General features: G+C 33.6%; 3 protein-coding genes across 4 annotated transcripts in view; 2 read left to right on the top strand and 1 right to left on the bottom strand.

The window, feature by feature from the left end:
* LOC130647398 (heparan-alpha-glucosaminide N-acetyltransferase-like) overlaps positions 1-21835 on the top strand; it is a 103443-nt gene that overhangs the window by 34935 nt on the left and 46673 nt on the right. The window lies entirely within an intron of this gene.
* LOC130647403 (lens fiber membrane intrinsic protein-like) lies at positions 10669-11851 on the top strand. Its single transcript, XM_057453253.1, has 2 exons — positions 10669-10841; positions 11302-11851. The coding sequence occupies exon 2, from the start codon at positions 11328-11330 to the stop codon at positions 11814-11816; it is 489 nt and encodes a 162-aa protein (XP_057309236.1). The 5' UTR covers positions 10669-10841; positions 11302-11327; the 3' UTR covers positions 11817-11851.
* Positions 14611-20956, bottom strand: LOC130647395 (probable ubiquitin carboxyl-terminal hydrolase MINDY-4). Its single transcript, XM_057453239.1, has 7 exons — positions 20417-20956; positions 19003-19058; positions 18706-18769; positions 18158-18249; positions 17008-17834; positions 16282-16733; positions 14611-15977 (listed from the first exon to the last, which is right to left on the bottom strand). Exons 1-7 carry the CDS (start codon positions 20498-20500, stop codon positions 15603-15605), a joined length of 1950 nt encoding a protein of 649 aa, XP_057309222.1. The 5' UTR covers positions 20501-20956; the 3' UTR covers positions 14611-15602.

Here is a 21835-nt window from a genome sequence, read left to right as displayed (position 1 = left end):
TGCAGCATCAAAATCGTTGATAATAGAATCATTTTGTAGCTTGAGATGGTTGTATGTTTCAACAATCCACTAGAGAGTAGAGGCTTCAAATCACTTAACTTGAGAGAAACTTTGACATCACCAGGTGCAACTCCGTTTAAAAATTGCTTCCTTACTCTATCAACGTACCACGTGTTGAACTTATGTAAAATGAATATTTTGGCACATGAAATTATGCGGAACGATAACCAATTCACAGTTGTTTTTCGCACATAATCGTTTCATTTCGTCGTTGTCTTGACCTTTAAAAGTATTCATGATACTAAATTAAAGGTCAAGACTTTTTCTTCTGGGTAACAAGCTCTTTCTTTTTGGCAGATAAATATGAAAAAATGATTATTTTAAATAAATGAAGAAAAAAACACTTGTTTTATTATTGATTAGCATTTGTTTTGTTAGATATAAGTATAAAAACAAAAAAACTGTTTTCTTCTGAAAGGAGGTTAAAATTTTCGTCGGTTAAAAGTGACGGAATTTCAGAAAAATTTCGTCACTTTTCACCGGCAAAATTTTATAACCGACGAAAAATTTTGACCGACGAAATTTTAACCAATAAGGTATATATTTATGCTAATTTTATTTTAATTAGACAAAATTTGATTCCACAATGAGGTTGATAACTTTGGATTGGACTGAAATACTAGAGATTTCTACATAGCACCCGTTGTAAATACCTGATAAAGTATCACGGAGGTATAAAAGATCCCTTTATAAAACCATTGTTTTATTTATCATGGTTTTATTGGAGAAGTTGTATATATTGCTGATGGTTATGCTAAAAAATCGTATACAGTGCAAACAATATTATTCTTATTCAGAATAGTCAGGTACGGCATCGTTGGGATCATGTTGGGGAGAGGATAACTTGAACATTATTTATTAATTTGACCAAATCTTCGAAACTGTGTAAGAATAACAGTTGCGAGAATATTTTTTAACACCATATTAAAGACGTTGATTAGACGTTGTAAGACGTTGTTTCGAAGTTGAAAAGACGTTGTTGCCTGACGTTAAATAGACGTCGGAAAAAGACGACAAAAAAGTTTTATTTTCAACGTAAAATCAACGTCTATTTAACGTCACAGTTGATTCAACGTTGAATTTTATTATGTATTACATTTATCAATTTAACGTCAAAATTGTAAATTACATATATTTATTTAGTTCGAACATTATCAATGTATTCCAAGAAATGTCAAATGTTACAACAACAGAAGCAAAAGAGTTTTAACACTAATTTTAATTATGTTATTCACGTCAAACTGTTGTACTATCGTCAAAACATAGCTATTTTGTTGGCCAACAAATGAGAAATAACAACATAATCTTTGGTAGTCACAGACAACATGTGGTTCTTACAAAAAACGTGTAGTGTAGTGACAAAAATAGGTGCTTTTATTGACCATGAAGGTATATGTAAAAAAGGGCATTCTAGGTTTTAAAAGTACTTTCGAGGGCATTGACCCAACGTACTAAGAATTACTGCTATGTTTAGGAGAGGTTTATTCTTAACTATAACTGCTTGTGTATCAAAGAAAGAAAATGTTAGGTTTTTACTTTTCCTTTTTTGTACGCACGCGTTTTATAAGAATATCAAGAATGAACACAGCTGCAAAGAAAGAAAGAGTATATGCGTAAAACAGTCCAATATACTGAAATTTTTATTAAGATTTCCAACACTTAGAATACTTCGTAAAATTTCGTCTTAAACGTGTAGTGGCTGGCATGATTTTTAAAGAATACCAGGGCTGTAACTACATAGAAATAGCATTGTTGACATAATCCCGCTCTAAAAGAATATAAGATCAATTCTTCAGAAAACATCTATAAATATATCGAGGTTCAAAACAAAACATATGAAGTAGCCAAAAAACTTATGTCTTATTTAGTAATTATTTCGCGCGTTTTCTCCTCGACCTATGAAAGCATTAGACTAACGTCAACAATGGAGATAATCACATGTCGAGGCTCAACTTATCGATGACCCCTCCTTACTATTTTTTTCAAAAATATTATTAGTCCGTGTCCCCTGGTGTGTAGACCCTAAAATGCTGACTAAAATAATGGATACGGTCATGCCGACGTCACGGATAGTTATGAGATAACAAGCTTCCAAACTTTTCTTTATTGATCTATCAGTTTCCAAATGGGCGAATAAAAAATAGACAAATTCTGTTGTCAGCCCTGCCCCCTCCCAGATACCTTTTCGTGCGGAGACATCTGGTGTCATTTTATATCTAAGCTTAAAGGAACTACGAAATAATTTAATAAGCTCAATCCCTAATCATTCCGAAGAAGTGCGTATAATAAACGGACCACTCAAAAGGTCAAGGTGCAAGAAATTATACACCCGTCAGAAACATATAAATCTCTAGACAACCTGTTTATGAATAATTACTTTTTATGATGAATTTGCTACTTTTTTTTTTTATCTTCGGAAAAAAGAAAAATTTTCCTTCAGTATTCTTTTAGGCGGTTAATAAGCTACGGTCTGTAACATATATTAAACTAGCTAGTCGATAAAGTCCGTGGAGAAGGAAATCAAAGACTAAATGTTAACTCCTGATGTAATGCATGTTTTTTATAGATTTAGTAAAAAAATGACCATATTGTAAGCATATCACTGTAATATTTATGACTAGTTCACAAACTTCAAAGCAGCTTAAAAATTGAGCACTTGAAGTTTTTTTAAAAAGAAATCTTTATCATTTTACTTTTCCTTATCTTTATAAGCAAAAATAGCGCACCTTGTCCGGGAATAACAAGTGTGATGACCAAAATCTACCTGGTCAATTTTTTTACGTAAGCATATGGCAAGCATAATCTGAGCCTTGATGCAAATAAAGATTAAGCATACACAAGCCTGATTTCGAAAATTACGTATGCTTAAAAAAAGACACATATAAGATTTACAAGGGACTTGCATGCCTTTGTCAACATTAACTGTTGCCCAATCTCCTGAAAATATCGCTTTAAGTCGAACTATAATTTTATTTTTGACTAAACTCGACTTAACACGGGAGCTTCGTTTAACTCGGACATTCGTGAAGTCGAACTATTTTCCTCTGTCCTTTAGAGGTTCGAGTTACCAGGAGTGAACTGTATATTTTTTTAATATAATCAATATTTTGTCACATTTCTAGCAATATATAAATTTAAAAAATATGCCAGTCTTAATTTTTTATTTCAAATATTTCCTCGGTCCAATGGACGTTACCGGGAGTTAACTGTATTTCTTGTTGACCGTGTTTCAAGAGTATACGATGCTATACACCATTTTGACTAGCTTCTCAAGCTCTATGCGAATGCGATGGAATACTGCGTGAACAGCTTTCTAAAAAATCTTTATAACATGTGGATGAGTTCTGGCAACGTTTTAAAATGTTTTAAACTATTTTTTTCAATTTTTGTCTTATCCTAATTTCTAATTAGTCCTTATCTTAATTCCAACAGTTATTGCACTTAAATAATGGCAAACGTTGTAGCAAATATGACCACTTGTTTAGTTACTCAGCTTGGTATAAAAAAGTTGCATCAAAGGATCAATGTTCATAGCTGACTTAGAACTTGCTTGGTTAGGACCAAAATCAAAAATTGGACTAACTTGCTGACACCATTGACTGTTAAGGTTTGTACAAAAAAAACAGCTAAGTGGCAAGATAGGGCATCATCAGATGAGAGTGCAAATAGTTTTTGGGTTAAGGGTCAGCAAATATTTCCGATATGAGTGTTCGACCCTAATGCCACACGTTATAAATAGCAGGCGATGAAACAATGCTGAGAATGTTTTGGAAGGAGAGAAATACGGTTGGTTTTCTCCATTGGTATTCAGCGTTAATGTGAAGAATTTGACTTTTTATTCTTTCCGAAAAAACGCAAAAATACAGTTCAAGTATTTTCTTCGTAAAAATAATCACTATATGTACAGAAGAAGAAACCACTGTAAACTGATACGAATTCCACGATTTTTCGTATGAAACAGTCTAATTAAAAAGCTCTGAAATAAACGACTTGTGCTTGAACAAACAGAGAATAAAGACAGCCTAGCGAAAATGCACAAACATATGATATATACATATTTACAATGTCTTACTTATCCAAACATTTTACTATAGTTGGAATGGTTAATGAATGTAGACCGAGACTAGCTGACCTTTTTGCTGCTAAGAGGTTTCTGTCCAAGTCAAAAGTGACGTCGCGGTTCAAAAAAAACTTTCTTTATTGCGGTCCATGTTGTTATGTGTTCGTGGGGTTCAGAGCAGTTGAAAAGTCATTCTATTTAGAACTAAATGAGATTGTTAAAAAAACATTAAAGTAATTTTCAATGCTTTAAAGGACTTTCAGTGTTTTGATATTCTTCTATGTATCTTTCTTTGTTCTTCTGTGTTATATTCGTAAAAGTGTATAATTGACAATCTTCTAATATTTAAACTAGTAAAAAATGGCACCAAATTTTGTGTGGAGTGGATTGCTTCATAATGCAGTGAATGCGCAATGTACAGCTGGCGCGTTTTTTTATTTGTCTGCGCCCCTGCTGACTGCAGAGTGCTGGCTAAGTGACTCTGTTTAGCCTATTTTGAGAAATATCATGTCGAAGTTGTAATCATTCTTAAATCCATATTGACATGTTCCAATTATTCTGATTTGTTTAAAAAACTGACCAATATTTGGATTCAGCAATCATTAATGTGCGCAGACACGTGAATTCAAAGTTAGATTAAGCACAGCCGTTACTACAGAAGTCAAACAAACAACGCTATTGTAAAACCTTTGTGCAATATTTAACAAACGCCCCCTTCTTTTAAACGCCCCTCCAATAAACGCCCCTTCTTTAAACCAAAATATTTAATAAAAGCAATTATTAAACTGTGATTTACATTGAATTGGCTGGGTCAACAAATAAAAATAATGTAATCAATTTAGGACATGCCCAAATAAGTCACTTTCCTTATCTGTTTTTTTTAATGATGCAGAAGGAGGCGATTTTATCGATATTATTTAAAGAACATTTGTAAATTAAAAAACTATATAAATACAAAACTGAAATGTTTAAATAAAAGCCTTCCTCTTACGCTCCCCTCCAAAGCTAAAAAATTAAATAAACACCAGGATTCTTCAGATAAGAAAAAAAATAGAAGTCCTGTAGTAGACGAGGTTATGTTTAACTGAGATCAATGACAACCAATTCCGGAAATATCTTCCCGAGCCCCCCCCCCTGGAAAATTTTTTCCTGAAAAATTCCTATCGAAAACACCACCCTTAGGAAATCCCCCCCTAAGACATTTTCCCTATGGAAATATTCCCTGGTCGGTATTAAAATTTTTACGACTCCCTTTTTATAGCGCGGCATTGATGTATCGGCATCGTTCACATCTTTAGCGTTTAGTATTAATACATTATTCAACCCACTCCCTTTTTATAGCGTGGGTTTCAAACTTAGTTATTGAATTTCGAAGACGTAGGAAATTCTTTAAAACCGTCGTTTTTTTCTTTCGGAGCATTTTTTGAGAAAAAATCAACCCTGGGATTTCACGGTAACCCTGTCCCAAATGGTCAATTAAACGTCACAGATTAAAACTTCGTACCCAAGCTCCCTAAGTACTGGGAAATCATCTAAATGATGTTTCAGGCCAAAATTGGACAAAATTTGGCACACTTAACAAAAAAAGTATGCTGAACATAATGGTGACATCATAATTTTGATTTTTGTCACCTAAATGTCATTTCAGGCCAAAATTTGTTCAAAAATTAAAACTAATTTATTTTCAACAAAATTTGGCACAGTTAACAAATAAAGTATGCTGAACATGATGGTGACATCAAAATTTTGATTTCTTGTTACCTAAATGTCCTTTTAGGCCAAAATTGGTCCAAAAATTAAAACTACTTTATTTTTGACAAGAATTGGCACAGTTACCAAAAAAAGATAGCTGAACATGATCGTGACATCAAAATTTTGGTTTTTTGTCACCTTAAATGTCATTTTAGGCCAAAATTGGTCCAAAAATTAAAACTACTTTATTATTGACAAAAATTGGCAAAGTTAACAAAAAAAGTATGGTGAACATAATAGTGACATCAAAACTTTCATTTTTGTCACCTAAATGCCATTTTAGGCCAAAATTTGTCCGAAAATTAAAACCACTTTATTTTCGACAAAAATTGGCACAGTTAATAAAGAAAGTATGCTGAAAATGTTGGTCACATCAAATTTTTGATTTTTTGTCAACTAAATGCCGTTTAAGACCATAAACGTCTCAATCGCAAGACTTTTAACCATGAATGATAGGCTGTAATTTTTGTTAGCAATTTCTTTTAAAATGTGAGTTTATTATGACAGGTTTCGTTTTGTTTGCGTTTGTTGTAAGATATAATGTCACTTGTGTGCTTTATCTTCAGAGCTTCATGCACCAAAACTCTTCGAATGTTTGGCACAATAACACAACGAATTAGCAGGTTTTCATCAAATATTTTGGTAGCAAGCGGAAATTCTTAGAGCCCCCAGGGCTTCTTATTATTATTGAAATTATAATTTACTGGTTGTTTACTTCTCGAATATCGTAATCATTTTCTGTTTTGCTATCGTACCCGTATCTTCCCTCTGAAGACGAATCTCGTTATCTTAAAGAAAATTCTGTATCATATCTTTAGAAAGCGATTTTCGTTGTATCTTTCTGTTAAAATTGTCAACACAATGTAGTTTATCGACACGCAAAATCAACGAAGAAGGTTGATTCGCAATGGTAGATGCTTTCGTAGAAACTGTTAAAGATTTTTAAGTTTTACGCATGCGCTTTATATGTTGACGGGTTCTTATTTTTGTATAGTTTACGCATGCTCTTTGTATTTTTGAGTTGTTGTTGTTTTCTAGCTTTTTATACAGTCCTCTAGTAAGACGTGTTTATTTATGAATTACCTCGTGGTTTTAGTTCTTGTTGTTCGATAACTTAATCAGAGAAAAACAGATTTTTTACAGAAACAACCAACGAACATTCGCATCATTTATATGATACACAAAAGTCTCCACAGTTATATCAGTGATAAAAAGATGAGCGGAGACGACGAACGAAACTACGCAGCAGATTCTAGTGGGAAGGTTGGTAGGAGATTATACCGCCATGTCCAGCCAAAAATCGCTGCTATTCCTGTGTTACTTGCAGAATATCTATTAGACCACGCGTTCCAGCCAGCAATTTCAGTTATATGACAGCGGAGTTGAAGATCCAAGCCGTATTTTCATATCTGGTTCGCCTGATGGAGTGTCGTCAGGAAATCGTCAGGAAATTTGTAGTTCCTTATACTTACATCGGGCGACTTCGAAGAAATGGAGAGACACAAAGGAAATGTGAAATATGTATAACCCCACAAGTAATCATTAACCTCGAACGAACAATAATGTGGAAGGGTGGCACAATGGGATACAGCAACATGTCAACACCTTTAATCCAAACTTCTTTAAATTTGTGGACGTTTTAGGGAAGGAAAAAAATGTTTCGCGCGTGAAGTTCAGTCGCTGTTTGGGAGGGATTCCAGTACTGGAGAGAAAGAAGTATGCTGATTACAACACACGAATATAGTGCCAGTGTACCAAGAAATGCCAACATTAAACTACTTGAGACGTATTGCATACAATTTGTTGCTCAAGTAACTGTTTTAATCCAAATTCTATGCTTAAGTACTTACTGATTTAAAAAGAACTAATTTGGCTACTTTCCAGGGGGTGGGGCGGGATTTTCTTAAAAGGGAAATTTCCTAAAGAGGATTTTTCAGGGGTATTTTTTTTTTTTTTTGGGGGGGGGGGTCTCGGGGGATAATTCTACATTCAATATGACAATGAGTCAACCGGATCCCTAGGATCTGCATCACCAATATAGGTCGGATTTTGACTTTATCCATCATTTGTTACACTGAGACGCGCTCATTTGATTTCCGATCATAAAAAAAGCAAAAAAAAGTAAGTTTGGTGATATACACAACAATATTCACTGGAAAATTATATTTTTCCGCGTCTCACAATTTACTTGTTATATACAACTAGCTTTTCTCGAGATCTAGAATGTACTTATAAAAATTTTGGCTTGACATGCCTGAGTATGCTAAACTTTAACATTCGACAATTTGTCGCAAGAAATACACTTATCATGTGATCTGTTTTATAACCACGTTATATATTTTTGTTAATAAAAATATGGAACTATTAAATCGGCTTCTTTTTAGCACATAAAGGATTCTCGAAAGACTGGTCCGTCTTGATTGGTTTCGTTGGATTTCTTAGATTTATAGTCTCTCATTAGCAATACTAATGAAGTCTTTTGGGTAGTGTCCTTTCAGGAATGTTAAACGAATTATTATTTTTTTTCTTCGTGGTAATTTTTTCACACACTTTTATCTTTCTTAAATGCTGATGTGAAGTTCTCTTTCATACATTCACAACCGTAGCTATTTTTTGATAAGAAGGAATTTGTCAATAACCAATATAATAGAATTTTCAGAACAACCTAATTATTATTAATTATATAGTACAATTTGTTTTATTATTAAGATATCGGAAAGAATTAAGAAAAAATGCATGAGAGAATGTTAAAATGTCTTAATTTAGGAATCTCCTTTGATTTAACTTTCTTATCTTATCTTATATTTTTTAACAGATTTTACCAGCATGTAAGAAAAAAAAATACAAGCGAACAATTTCAGTCATTGAAATTTGCCTCTGTCAAAACCTCTTGTTCCTTTTATAAATTTAGAATTTTCTTGTGTTTTTTTTATCTAAAATTTGTCCTTAGATATAGCATACAAAAAAGACAAGGAAAATCTGGCTTATTTGCATATTTTGTGCACACATTTAAATTTTAGACAGTTAAGATTTTAAGATGTCGTTTTGGTTTTCACTATTTAAATGGCGGATGTTGGGCTTGGCTTAGTTGGTATATACAAGGACTCTTTGGTATATAAGAACGTATATATCTTAAAATCACGACTGATTTAATATTAAACCTTATATTTTTAAATTTAACGATATTTAGTGAATAACATTTCGTAGAGACAAGAAAAATAAATTACTGACTTACTTAAGATGCCGTGTTACGCGTCTTTTTTTAAAAGAAAAGCTATGAACTTGAGGCTGAGGTTATATTCAGAGCATTGAAAAAGAAAACTGATAGATTAACAACGACCTAGCTAAATTTAAGAGTACGAAATCTTTTCTCCAACTACAGGACCGACCTACCAAGCCTTATGTTTCAGTACATTAGCTTTTTCAGCATATATACACTTGCATTCTCTCGGTAAAGCATTATAGCTACATTGTACAGTTTTGTAGAAAGGTAGTCGTACAGTATCATGCAGTTTATAAGAAGTGTAGTAAAACTGTAGTATGGTAGAACAACAGTGGAACCGAGCACATATACATTATACAAACTTCAGTAGCGAAAATAACTAGAAGACGTGTGCATATATTGGCTGACGAAAGTAATGTACCGAAACAACGGCTTGTTAGATCGCTGTGATTGGCAGAAGTGAAACTTGCCCCCGTGGAATTGAACCACAAAAGTGAGAGAAAAGGCAATTGCAAACTCAGCTTTTATATTGAAATGACTCAGCATGATTTCAGACCTGAAGTCTTGGTTAGCTAACAAACTATATTTAAAGTATTAAAGTCCCCCATTGATATCTCATGTACGTCTTTCCCACTTTCTAGCGAACAGGTTTTTTATGTAGAAAGGTTTTTCTGTGGACAGGAATGTTATATCGATTCAGTATAATTTTATAAATAAACAATGGGATGACATTTTCTCATGTGTCGGAAAGTTTCCATAAGAATAGAAAGTGAAAATTATGTCACGCTGAAATGTTTCCTTGGTAAGCAAGAAAGTATTTTTTATAGGTGAATGCCCAACTATCATCAGATTAAAAAGTACCTATACAAGCATAATAGTTACAACCTCTGCTCCAGGCTCTGTCGTCACATAAAATTACTAAGGCAAAAATTCCTGAAAATGGCATGGAATAATAAGACAAAAAAAGTTTTTATGTTTAAAATTTATCTAGAAGCTACTTGTCCGAAAGGAACTGCTTTATCTAAGCAACTGTTGTTAACAAACTTCTATAAAGCTCAGGGCATTTTTAGCAACTTAAGTACCAGGTCAAATGTCAAGTCGGAAATGAAAACAAATTTTCTCAGAAAAGATGCTGAATGAATTAAAAAAGTTTTCAAAAGATTAAAACAGTTTTCAACAGAGCACTTTACATTTCCTTGTGTGTAGCATACCTCCTTAGAGCAAGTCACAACTTGATTTGTTATTTACGGTTGAGAGAGCAAACAGAGTGATACCCCGTCAATCATAGTAACAATGGCTTAAATTCCTAAAAAAGGACTTTCAATGAAATAAAACTGGTATTCTATGAATTAAGAAGCATACCTGCTTGGAGCAAGTCAAACATACCTCGTCATTTATAGTAACAAAGGATGAAAATCCTAAATATTAGGTTGAATGAGATAAAACTGGTTTTCAATGGTGAATTTTATATTTCCGTATTGAAAAGCATACCTGCTTAGAACAAGTCAAAAATAACTGTTATTTATAGTAACAAAGGCTAAAATTCCTAAAAAAGGAGGGTAAATGAGTTAAAACTGGTTCTTAATGAAAAATTTTATATTTCCGTTGTGAGAAGCATACCTGCTTAGAGCAAGTCAAAAATACACTTTATATACGGTTGAGAGGACAGAGGGAGTGGTAGCAAATCATTGTGAAGTCAAACGTTGTCGTGTAAAGCTAAGACTCGAAATTTCTTGTGTACAACTGGTAAGTAGACTTCATATTCCTTCATAAGGAGTTGGGAAGATCTCTGACGTTATTATCAACAGACCATGTTTTGTTGAATGTTTGACGAAAGTGAATATTTGTTATTATTCTGTTTTGTTGACGAGACGTAGAGTTGACTTGTATGGTACCAGTGAGTCTTTTGTTGCCAGGAAAATCTTCTAAGCATTACTTAATCACGCAAACTAGACAGCCTGCTCCGTTCTCGCATCCTTTTATTGTCTACAGTTGCTTTTTGTAAGTTACAACACATAAGAGAAGTTTATAACATTTTTTTAAAGAATTTTTAACATAAATTTTATTATGACTAAAAGACAATATTTCGAACGTACCACATTATAAGGCTTGCACTGTTTATACTATGATGCGCAAATAAAAATATTGGTCATTTTTTGTATGAAAAAAAAATGCTTTTTATTTACGTTTTGTTTATCTTTATTAGAACAACACACCTTGGTATTAAAAAACATGGCATTGGGCAAAATCTGTTTTCTCGTTTCGAGTATTTTAGCAGGTATTTTCATTTCTTCTGGAGCAGGAGGAAATCAATGGTTGAAAATCAAAACCAACAAATATGTAACTAAACACGATATTGGTCTTTGGAAAGTGTGTGGTGAATTGAATTGTAAAACCATTGGAAATGACTTAGGAGATAAAGAAAAGTGGTACAAAGCAACGAGAGCATTTGCTGTTATTTCTTGCTTGGTTATAATAGCAGGCATTATACTGGCTATCCTAGCGTTGGTATCAGATAAAGTCAAGTCGATTATTGGTGGAATTTTGATGTTTTGTGGAGGAGGTTGTATGTTGGTGGCACTTGCTATTTTTACAGACAAACAAGATTTTGATTCAATATATTTTAAATATCAATATGGTTGGAGTTATATCATTGGATGGATTGGGGTGGCTGTATCTATCGTGTCTGGTGTTCTTGGTATAATGGCAGAGAAATTCTAATTTTGTAACGGAAATAAAAAGAACGTAAATCACTACATTGTACTATTTTTTTCGTTACTCCTGACACGTCATTTTAGCAATTCTCTGCGGTAGTTATTTAAAAAAGATTTTTAATAAATTCTCTTTATTCTGAAGGCACCAAGGAGGAGACTCAATACGCTGCAGCATAATTTTATCCCTTCATCGTGGAGACACAATTTTAAATTAATTATGATCTGATCAAGCTTCTTTCAGAAAGATTAGGTATCCCTTAATAACCATAATTTATTTGTTTTGTCATTTAATTTAATCGACAGCAAAAATTATATAAAAGACTGGTCGGTGGCCCGTGGAAAAAATCCCGCCCGTTCTTTTTATACCGTATTGCGTGCGACTCGCTACTTGCGGTACTAATTTGCGTGACAGACGAGTACTAGTATTATAATATAGACTAGTCGGTAACCCGTGGAAAAATCCACGGAGTCGCCCGTCCTTTATTTATCGCATCTCGTGTTTCCGTAACAGGACACGCCTTTCCCGGACAGAAAGACAGACGGAATACGGCTATTATTAAAGAGATACAAAGTCTAAAGTCAGTAAATATTTTTAAATACAAAGCAAAATCTGTAACTTCACTTCTGGAGGAAACGTATTCGTGGTACCTTGCAGTAGTCGGTAGTCCAGGAAACAATAAACTAATACTTCGAAGAAATGATAGCAGTATTACGCGTCTAAAAAACGATGCACTTCAACTCAACTTGTGAATTACTGTTACGACATCGGGATTGTTTTTTTTTTAAAAAAAAGCTAATTGACATGTGAGAAATCTTACGCCCTGCTACGTCTTATAAACAGCAAAGCACGTGACTTGTTGACGTATTTATTAGCTTCAAAAGACCTAAGTTACACGAAATAAATTCAATTACTACTTTCCGATTACCATTGCTGTATATGACAGATTAAATGCTTTCAAAGTATGCACCCGTGCTCAAAATAACTTCCAAAGAATTCGCCAATCAACGCCCATACTCAATTAAGCGGCTCTGCTAAAAGAAACGTGCAAGGTCGTACATCATTTTTCTTTTATATAGCTTCTCTTCATTACTATTCTGTGTGTGTGTTCAAAAGGGTTGCATTGCAACTTTATTTTAGAAACCTTAAAGTCTTTGTCATTGCCGCTCGAGTATAGTAGATCATTCACGAATCCCAATTTTTGCGAATAACCAATCCAAGTTCTTCGCGTTGTCGACATACCAACACGCAAGGGGTCAGTGTTACGCTGTGCTGGGAGGTGTCACATGATATACCTGTACTAAGCTTTCAAAATAATAAAAAAACCCGGCTGTTTCTGCTACAGGTTGTAATCGACGGCTGAAAGGCGTTATCACTGTGAATACTCCACTGGATTTGCGACACACGTTTTTAATGCCTGCACTTAAGCGCTCAGCATGCCGTATAACGCAGGGTCACACATTTATTTTGGCTCCCCGGATAGTATCTTTATTAAATGCCCGTATTTTGTCTATTTTTGCGCGAGGAAAAAGTTGTAAGGAAACATGAGATGCTATATAAAATTTATTTTGTCCATTGAGTGCTTTTATTTACAAAAGCTTTTGCTTAAGTTGAAAATTTTCTTAGACATAAGTCACGGGAAATTAACATTTGTATCAAATTCTTTGTTATAAATATACGTGCACGGACAAAGTTACAGACTATTAACATTGCGTTGTCTATTTCTTTAAAAAATTATTCGCGCCTTTTTCAAAGAAATTAACAAGAACAAATTTTATGATAAGAAGAACAATAAGTTTTGTAAGTGTATTTTTTTGTTTGTTGACAATTTTATGCCATCCTTTTATTAACATTTCACCAGTTTGCAAAACGTCTGGTTTTAGCTGAAGCTCAATCTGGTTATTTTTGTTTAAATCTTTCTGAACATGTTTTTAACTGAACATTTTTTAAAAGCTTAAGACAAGGTTAACTTGCAAAAGGAACTTCTTTTTTAATCCACAATGCGCGGTAAAAATGCACTGATTATTGTTTATAGATAAAAATTGATCACAATGTTTCTATTTTCAAGGATTTATTTTATAAGAATCACGAGGGTCAAAATTTAAGTTCTATTCCTCTGACCTATCAAATAACTCATAACAAATTTCTTCAAAAACGTACATAACACGAAGCATTTTGCAATGAATTGAACGAGAATGGTGTTTTTTTGGGTCATGTTGCTGGCAAATATGTCTAGCTGCTTTAATGAATTTCATTTCATCAAAGTCTACTCCTCCAAAATGCAGCTACGAGTCTTCTTCGGTGCATAACAGATAAATATTTCTGGGAAGCAAAAATAGTTATAACTTTTTTAACGAAGAAAATAAAAATTCCTTGTTTACCCCAGAGAACATGGAATTACCAATTGCTAAAATTTTCAAGTAAAACGGATGCGCAAAAGGTTGTAAATTCGCAAGATGTCGCTTCCTCCTGAGTGCAAGTAGGTTAAGCAATTTACCCTTGGTCAATCCTACCTGCAGGATTGCTCAATAGTGTTTGTATCTATATAGCCATCAACTCTTTTTTGTACCACTCCATCGTATCGTTGTTGAGTTACATAAAGAGACGCTTACACGACGGCACTACGAACTCGTTCTTTTGTGACTGCAAGCTAACTTTACGTTAACAAAAGTAACATTTGTTTGATTAACAGATCAGATCAAACTTACTACGACTGATAAAGACTGTCAAAAAATTAACTCTTCTCTGTCTCTCCGGGCCCGCGCTAAAAGCCAGGAACTGTAAAGACAAAACAAACTTCAAATACATCTCTCATTAACTTCACATGAAACTATGACATAGCGTTAAAAACAATAAATAAATTCGTTATATAAACAAATATATATACAAAAAATATTTCTTATACTTCAAGGAATAGAAGTGACGAAATATTCTCCAATGAAATAGTTCTCAAGCAAGGACAGGCAAGCGAGAGACATGGACTTATTTTGTGTAAAATATAAACACTTTTTGGGGGAACTTTTAGCAAGTCACTTACTTCAGTAAAAGAAAGTGTTTGCAGTACAGCTTTGCGGGCAAAAATATCCGCAGTTTTATAAAATTAGAAGTTTCTGCAGGAAAAAAAATTTCCCCTTGTTCTCACACGTGTTTACGAACTTTGTGTCATAGAATCGAAATTCCGATACAATTTCTAACTGAAAAATTTTGCTGTTTGCGACTGACTTAACTTTATGCGGAATAAACACTTTCTTCCGTTAAAGTACTAGCTTTGCAAAAACGTAACAAATAATCCTACTGCCTGGTTACCTGTACTTCTCAGGGAAATGAGGAAATCAGTAACGACTTATTTCCGCGAGGTTAAAACACATTCATTTCGCATTAATTATTTTTCGCGAATCAGTATGTCGAGATATTTCGCGAAACTCCTTTTCTACGAATGAACCATTTGACAGTTCTTTGCGGAGTATAACTTTGACGAATCTTTTTGCAATTCCAATTTACTGCAGGCCTATTTATTGACTTAAAGTAGGCTGGCCATTATTTATATTGACCACAAAAAAATTTACCGAGAATAACAAAAGATCGTGAAGAAAATTTTTAGAGAAAAAGTTATTTCGAGTTATGTCGCGTAGATTTATTTTCGAATAAAAATTTTTAGTCATTATCATCCTCTTCGTTCTTATTAATGGTTCCTCCAAAGTTAGTCGTCTTCTTTTATATAGCTACATTAAAGTTAAAAATAGACAAAATTATTCGTTACAATTTGAAACAAGAATTTTTTTCTGATAAGATTCGTCATAGAATCGGTTCCGTCTCATTCCACGATACTCGTGCATTCTTCCACCGAGTTCGAATACAATGTTCTAGTGGTGGTGTTAAATCCGAAGTTCGTGAAGATGATTCTCTTCTGCCAGAACCCAAACTGATAGTTAATTTGATTTCTTCGTCTTGATTGGCCAATCCATCATAGTAATACATATCAAATTGCCTTCTTTCATGGTTGTTTATATCTACCAAGCTGAACAACACACTAAAATGACTCTCACTACACACGACCCAGACTGGATAATGCGGAACTTTGTAATGATTTCCGACATTGCACGAATCAAAGTGCTCAAAAAGAGATAAAAATCCGATGTTGCTCCGATTAGATATCCCATGTAAAACGGACTAAAAAACAAGTGAGTGTAAATTAAAAATATTTAAGAAAGATCGAAAGCGTTTGTAAGAAGGAATAAAAACTTCTTCGGTAACTTTTATCAGAAATGAGATTTTACACCGCAACTCAATATCGCCATTGCAACCACAAAAATCCCTGTAAAGGAGTTTCATTTTGTTTACATAACTATACAAAAACAGATAAGAGATTTAAAATTTGTATTTTATTTCCGAGGAAAGTGCATTACCCACTGAATTTTCACCCATGAACAAACAAACAATCAAATTCTTTTTCTTAGTTGGTAAGTTTTCTTACCTTTTCTGCACCATTTGTAGTCAATTCTACAACTCCATCAAATACATTCGACACAGCTTTCCCAGTCAACAACAAATTAACCATCTCTTGAGTGCAATAACCATGACGACCGATCAATGTCGCATTTGCTTCGTCCATACTATTTATTATATTTTCAACTCCAGCAGTCAAAATCACAGCGTAAAGAAACAATACACAACCATTGTTTTTAGTGAAGGATGAAATATTCTTTAAAAGGAAACCTCTTAAGTTTATCGTCGTATCAAAGTGAAAAAGTTGCAACTTTTCTGTCACTCCGTCATGTTTGCATTTGCTTGTGGAAGAAAATTTAACGTTGGGTGTAGTTAACGCCATTATGACGTCACTGGTACATCGCGCTTTCCATAAAATTTCAACAAATGATTCGATGAGCAGTTCTTGTTGTTCTTTCTCTGATGGTTGGACTATGGTCGCTAAAATAGATCTAATAATATCAGAAACCTTTAACTAAAAGGTTAAAAGAAATGCGTAGTTGGTAACAAATACAATAGTGTTCGATAGCTTGGTTCGAAAGAATTACAAAATCAGAGTTCTGTTGTATGATTAGTTAGATTAGTAAAAGGGTATCTTACTACCCTAATTGGCATTACCATAACAGTACCAATAAGAACTAACGTTGCATGCTTGCCTATTAAAGCACATTTGAAAATGATGTCAACAAAACGTGATTATATATGTTTACCTTACCATTTACTAAACGATCTTTAAACAGCCACTGTTTCAAAACAACTGCCTGTACACATGCTAGCAACCCACACGGACCGCCCTTGTCTTGTACTAAACCGTATCGTAAGAGAGGATGTGTCGAAAATTTGAAGCCTTGAATTTTCCATTCTTGGTTAAAATTGCCATTAGATAAACCAAATAAAAGTGATTTGAGTTGAATAGCGATCTTCAGGGAAATTGGTTTTGAGCGGATATTATTAGAAGTGTTCGTCCAGTTTTTGTTGTTGTTATTGTCTATTTTCTGGTCAGTAAAATCTACATCGTCAAGCTGTAAAATTTCGTTTGAAGAATTTCTAACAGACATGCTTGGGGGATGATCGTTGGTAGGTAACGGAGCTAAATGTTTATCAAGACTGAAATTTTCGACCTTATTATTGCTCTTCTGTGTTGAATCAGAATTACATATAAGAGGCGATTCATTTCTTAGTTTGGATACGTTTTTCGTCAGTACGCCAGAAACAGGTTGTACGGAGTATGAGGGTGGTTTTTTCTTCCTTGATGCGTGAACAAACATATCTAAATTTTCTTCTAAGCTGTTTTGCACAACAACGTGACCAGGATGTCTGTTTTCAACATAGATTCCACTTGGAGTTGAATTATTTTCTTTCGATTTACGATTATTGTATGTATATCTTGGTATTTTCGTGTTTCTATTACGAGGAGATGAAACAGGACTGTTTCTACCATCTGGCGTAAAAATGGGAGTAATTCTTCCATCATAATTTTCAATAACGAAATCACTAGTTGATGCATTCTTCTGCGTCGCTTTTGTAGATACAGGGAATTGCCTTCAAACACAAGAATAGAAGAGTATACTAAAAAGAAAGCTACACAGCAGTTTACATAGACTGCATGTCAACATTATGATATTTCCCCACTTCACTCAAATTATTCCAGCGAGTGCTTAAGCTGTTAGGATGCCCAATTTCGTTTTATAGAAGACCTGGAACTTTCATTCGACAAAAAATAGTAAACAATACCCAATAAAGCAAAATGACAGGAATCCCTGATTTTCATCAAGTTGCCTGTTTTTTAAATGCTGAAAGTGCATCGATATAGTCTGCTCAAGCCTGACACATGTAAACATCATCAGCTAAAAATTTACACTAACCTGGATGATTCTGATGCAACTTCATTCTGACTGTCTTTTAAATTTCTGACAACCATTTCCAAAAACGTTTTTAGAGTTCTTACACCTTCTTCCTAAACAATAAAATAAAAAAATATCATTTTAAGTAATAAAAGTAAACATGGAGATAATGTCAGCTTTGCTACATGTAAGCATTGAAAATTTCTGCGGGAGCGCAGCACAGAGTTTTTAAGCAGTTATCAGAAGGAATTAAGCATTAAAAAAACCAGAAACAAAAACACTAAAACCCAGAAAATGTCAAATATATAAATAAAGCAATTCTCAAAAATTTACTGGACCGGATCTGCTATTTTGGGAACTCAAACTGGAATACCTAATCAAATTCTGCTCAGGTACGCGGAATACCCAGAAGGTCCTTGTCCGGGTAAGAAAAGAGAAGTTTTCAATAGCTGTTATATATAGCTTGTTTTGACAATGCTAGACTTTTAAGTCAAGGCATCCAGTCTCATCACAAATTTAGATGTTCGTGCATATAATATAACACATCGAACACTGGGCATGTAACTCACCTTGTTTTTTTTAACCAAATAAATAATATTAAGTCTTTCTGCTAACTTCCTTCTATTCTGAATGCTAAAATATACATATGTTGAAAATAATGAACACGTGTATACGCTTGTATACTTGATCTATAGCTAAACTTCAACCTGAACCTTTCATCACAATACTACACATCAAAAACTATAAGTTGACACGGTAAAGGACTATTGAATTACAGCTATATGTTGTGCAGTTACAAAAATGTAGAAAGACTTCACTGGTAAACAGTGTTTACGGAAAATAAAATGTAAAATTCAAATACATACCTTGCATCTTTTTTCTTTGATTCCTTGTCAAACAAATTTAATGTATGCCTGTAGTCCTATAAAGAAAGTCCAATAATGCTTTTATAAGATGCTATCCTTATTTAAATGAACCTCCTAACTCTCCTAGGATACAACCCCCGCAATGAATTTGAGATTTGTACTGAATAAGATCTCATTCAAATGGTTCTCCTGATGGGAAAATTGTTTAGTCTATTCTTTTCAGCAAAAAAGTTATTTAATTTAACTCGATTTCAAATAAATATAATCTACCAAGATTAAATAGTCACAATAAAAAATGCGACTTGAAATAGATGACTCCTCTAATAAGTGTAATAAATCTTCAAAGATTGGAATTTGCCTGTCACAACGAATTCAATGCAAACATTTGTATTTGTGTGTCTGCAATAGCATGCCTATGTGCATGGTTAAACAAAATACAGGAATTCACCCATGAAATAAGCCCAATGAGAAATTCTACAGGAATTGGCCCTTGAAAAAAATCTACATCACCATCCATGAAACAATGTACGGGAATTGAACCATGAATAGATCTACAGGAATTGCCATGAAAAACCCCACAGGAATTTACCCATAAAAAATCTAAAGAAACAAAAAGCCCATAAATAAATGTACAGGAATTTGGCTTTAAAAAAATCCACAGAAAAACACACATTGTAAAAATCTACAGAAATTCGTTGAAAAGATATAAGGTAATTTGCATGTCAAAAAATCTATAGAAATTTGGTCACTAAAAAAACTTACAAAAATTTATTTAATCTGTGAAAAATTTCCTTTCAGAAAACATTATGGAAATTTGGTCGAGTGCTTAGTGCAGGTAAACCACATCAAGTTTGAATGTAGTATATATACAGCTAGTGCACCCTATAAGGCGTAATATTCTTTCTAAAATATTCTTCAGTTTAAAACATAGGTTACACTGTCATTGAGCAAGTTTTATTTTCCTTCTCCAAATAAATTAGATACAATGTAAACCACAGTGCTAGTTTTGGCAGCATCTTTACAAGTCACCCAAAATTTTTTTATGAGATAAATTCTTGCAAAGGTTTTAAAATTAAGCAATTCTCTCTGAATAATTACTAGAGTCACAGGGGGCACTTATGTGGATATTAGTTTTAATGCAAGCAATATATACATTTACCCTATCGGTCTGGAGAGGGGGGGATTGCTACCAGTTTGTTCCTTTTGTGACATACTATAAGTGTGCCAAGTTTGACTTAATTTAGACAAGTCTATGGTAAGTTATCCCCCAGCCCCCTCACCCTCATAATATGTTCGAAAAATCCCAGACCACATAGGGTTAAGTGGTTTGAAGACACTTATTTCTCATCAGCTTGATAAAGTATTGATACCCAGACCTAGCCTAAAAAATAAAATAAAAAATAAAAACACCTACTTTGCGACTTAAATATTCTCTTACTAATGCAAGAGCCAACATCTCAATAGATGTGCTGTCTTCATACTCATTAATAGTTTCCATACTTAAATACTAAATAGTACATATTATAATATGGTGTACATAATATAACATTGTTTTCTTAAAATGAAAATATATAATACTGTATATATTACATAAATCTTCTAGTTTTTAATGCTGTTGTGATCCCAACGATTCCCAATCATGTTCCTCACCTCTTTCTAAATTGCATGCGCAAATACAGCTCTTAAGGTCTAAATCAAAGTGGTCAATTCAGGCCTGTGTGGGTGCATTCCTATACATTGTCATGTAAATAATATTTATAGGTATATTACATATATACAAAATAATAGTTGTTAGATTGTGGAAAATAGGATATCGCCTGTGGTACATTTCCTATATCTTTATTTCGTGCTACCTTACTCGCCTGATACATAACATGAAGCAATAAAATTTATATACTTGCACAGGGGTCATTAAGGACTATATGTGTGATTATAATAATGTTTTAAATTAAAAATCAAGGGTTTTTGGCTAATTACAATATAGACTAGTTGATAAAGCCAGTGGAAAAAATCACTTAGGCAAAAGAACACTTGAAAGATATAGGGTTTAGGAGATTTGATAAATTTAGCAGCGCATATACAAAAAGTTCTGTGCTATTGTGCAAAGCTTAAAAATTCTGATCAAATTAATGTATAGGATGATGTGCTTTCACCAAACAGTTAAGAAGATATGAGGGATTTAAAAATTTTGCTGACATCAGCAAAAAGCTGCCAGTTTACCAAAAACAATTTTTTAGAAATCGCTTACAGTTACTAACTCCCATTTATGTAAGTTTGACCACAATATTCAAATGCGTTAAAACACTTTAACTGCAGTTATCTGGTCATAAAACATCAAATGTTTGGATAAACATCGAATGTTTGGCTGCTAATGGAGGCAGTTGTAATTATTTAGGGAAATTTGCATGTTTCCATCAATTTTGATGCTGATTTAAGTTGGTTATTTCTGTTAAAATTGATAAGAAAATTTAGCGTATTAACCTGGTTTCAGGAATATTGAGATGTCAAGGCTACTGGGCAGTAATTGGATGCATCAGATTTTTTTCCTCCTTTGAAATGAGGGGTGATTAGTGAGTGCTTTAAAATTTGGGGAATTTTACCACAGTCCAAATATTTTTGCCATAACAGAAGAAGCGGTACAGATAGCGATGTTTTACACCTCTTCAGAAAAATTGCTGGGAAGCCATCTGGGCCTGGTGCAGAGTTGTCAGAGAGTTCATCGATTGCATTGATGATGTCTTTTTGAGAGAAGTGGAGTTCTGGAATTTCTGATGTATGTTGGGGTAGGTGGATTGTTATGTCTTCTACATGTTTTGGCTCACTCACAGGAAAG

The sequence above is a fragment of the Hydractinia symbiolongicarpus genome, chromosome 6, assembly GCF_029227915.1.
Source record: "Hydractinia symbiolongicarpus strain clone_291-10 chromosome 6, HSymV2.1, whole genome shotgun sequence".
Taxonomy (NCBI): Eukaryota; Metazoa; Cnidaria; class Hydrozoa; order Anthoathecata; family Hydractiniidae; genus Hydractinia; species Hydractinia symbiolongicarpus.
This window is presented reverse-complemented; position numbering and strand designations above follow the sequence as displayed.

Bases quoted from the DNA above. Each gene is read 5' to 3' on its own strand.
- LOC130647403 (XM_057453253.1), top strand. From the start codon at position 11,328: ATGGCATTGGGCAAAATCTGTTTTCTCGTTTCGAGTATTTTAGCAGGT.
- LOC130647395 (XM_057453239.1), bottom strand. From the start codon at position 20,500: ATGGAAACTATTAATGAGTATGAAGACAGCACATCTATTGAGATGTTG. The intron at 18,770-19,002 runs GTATGTATTTGA...TGTATATTTTAG, and splicing joins TCAAAGAAAAAAGATGCAAG to CATTCAGAATAGAAGGAAGT. The intron at 16,734-17,007 runs GTAAGGTAAACA...GATCTATTTTAG, and splicing joins TAAAGATCGTTTAGTAAATG to CGACCATAGTCCAACCATCA.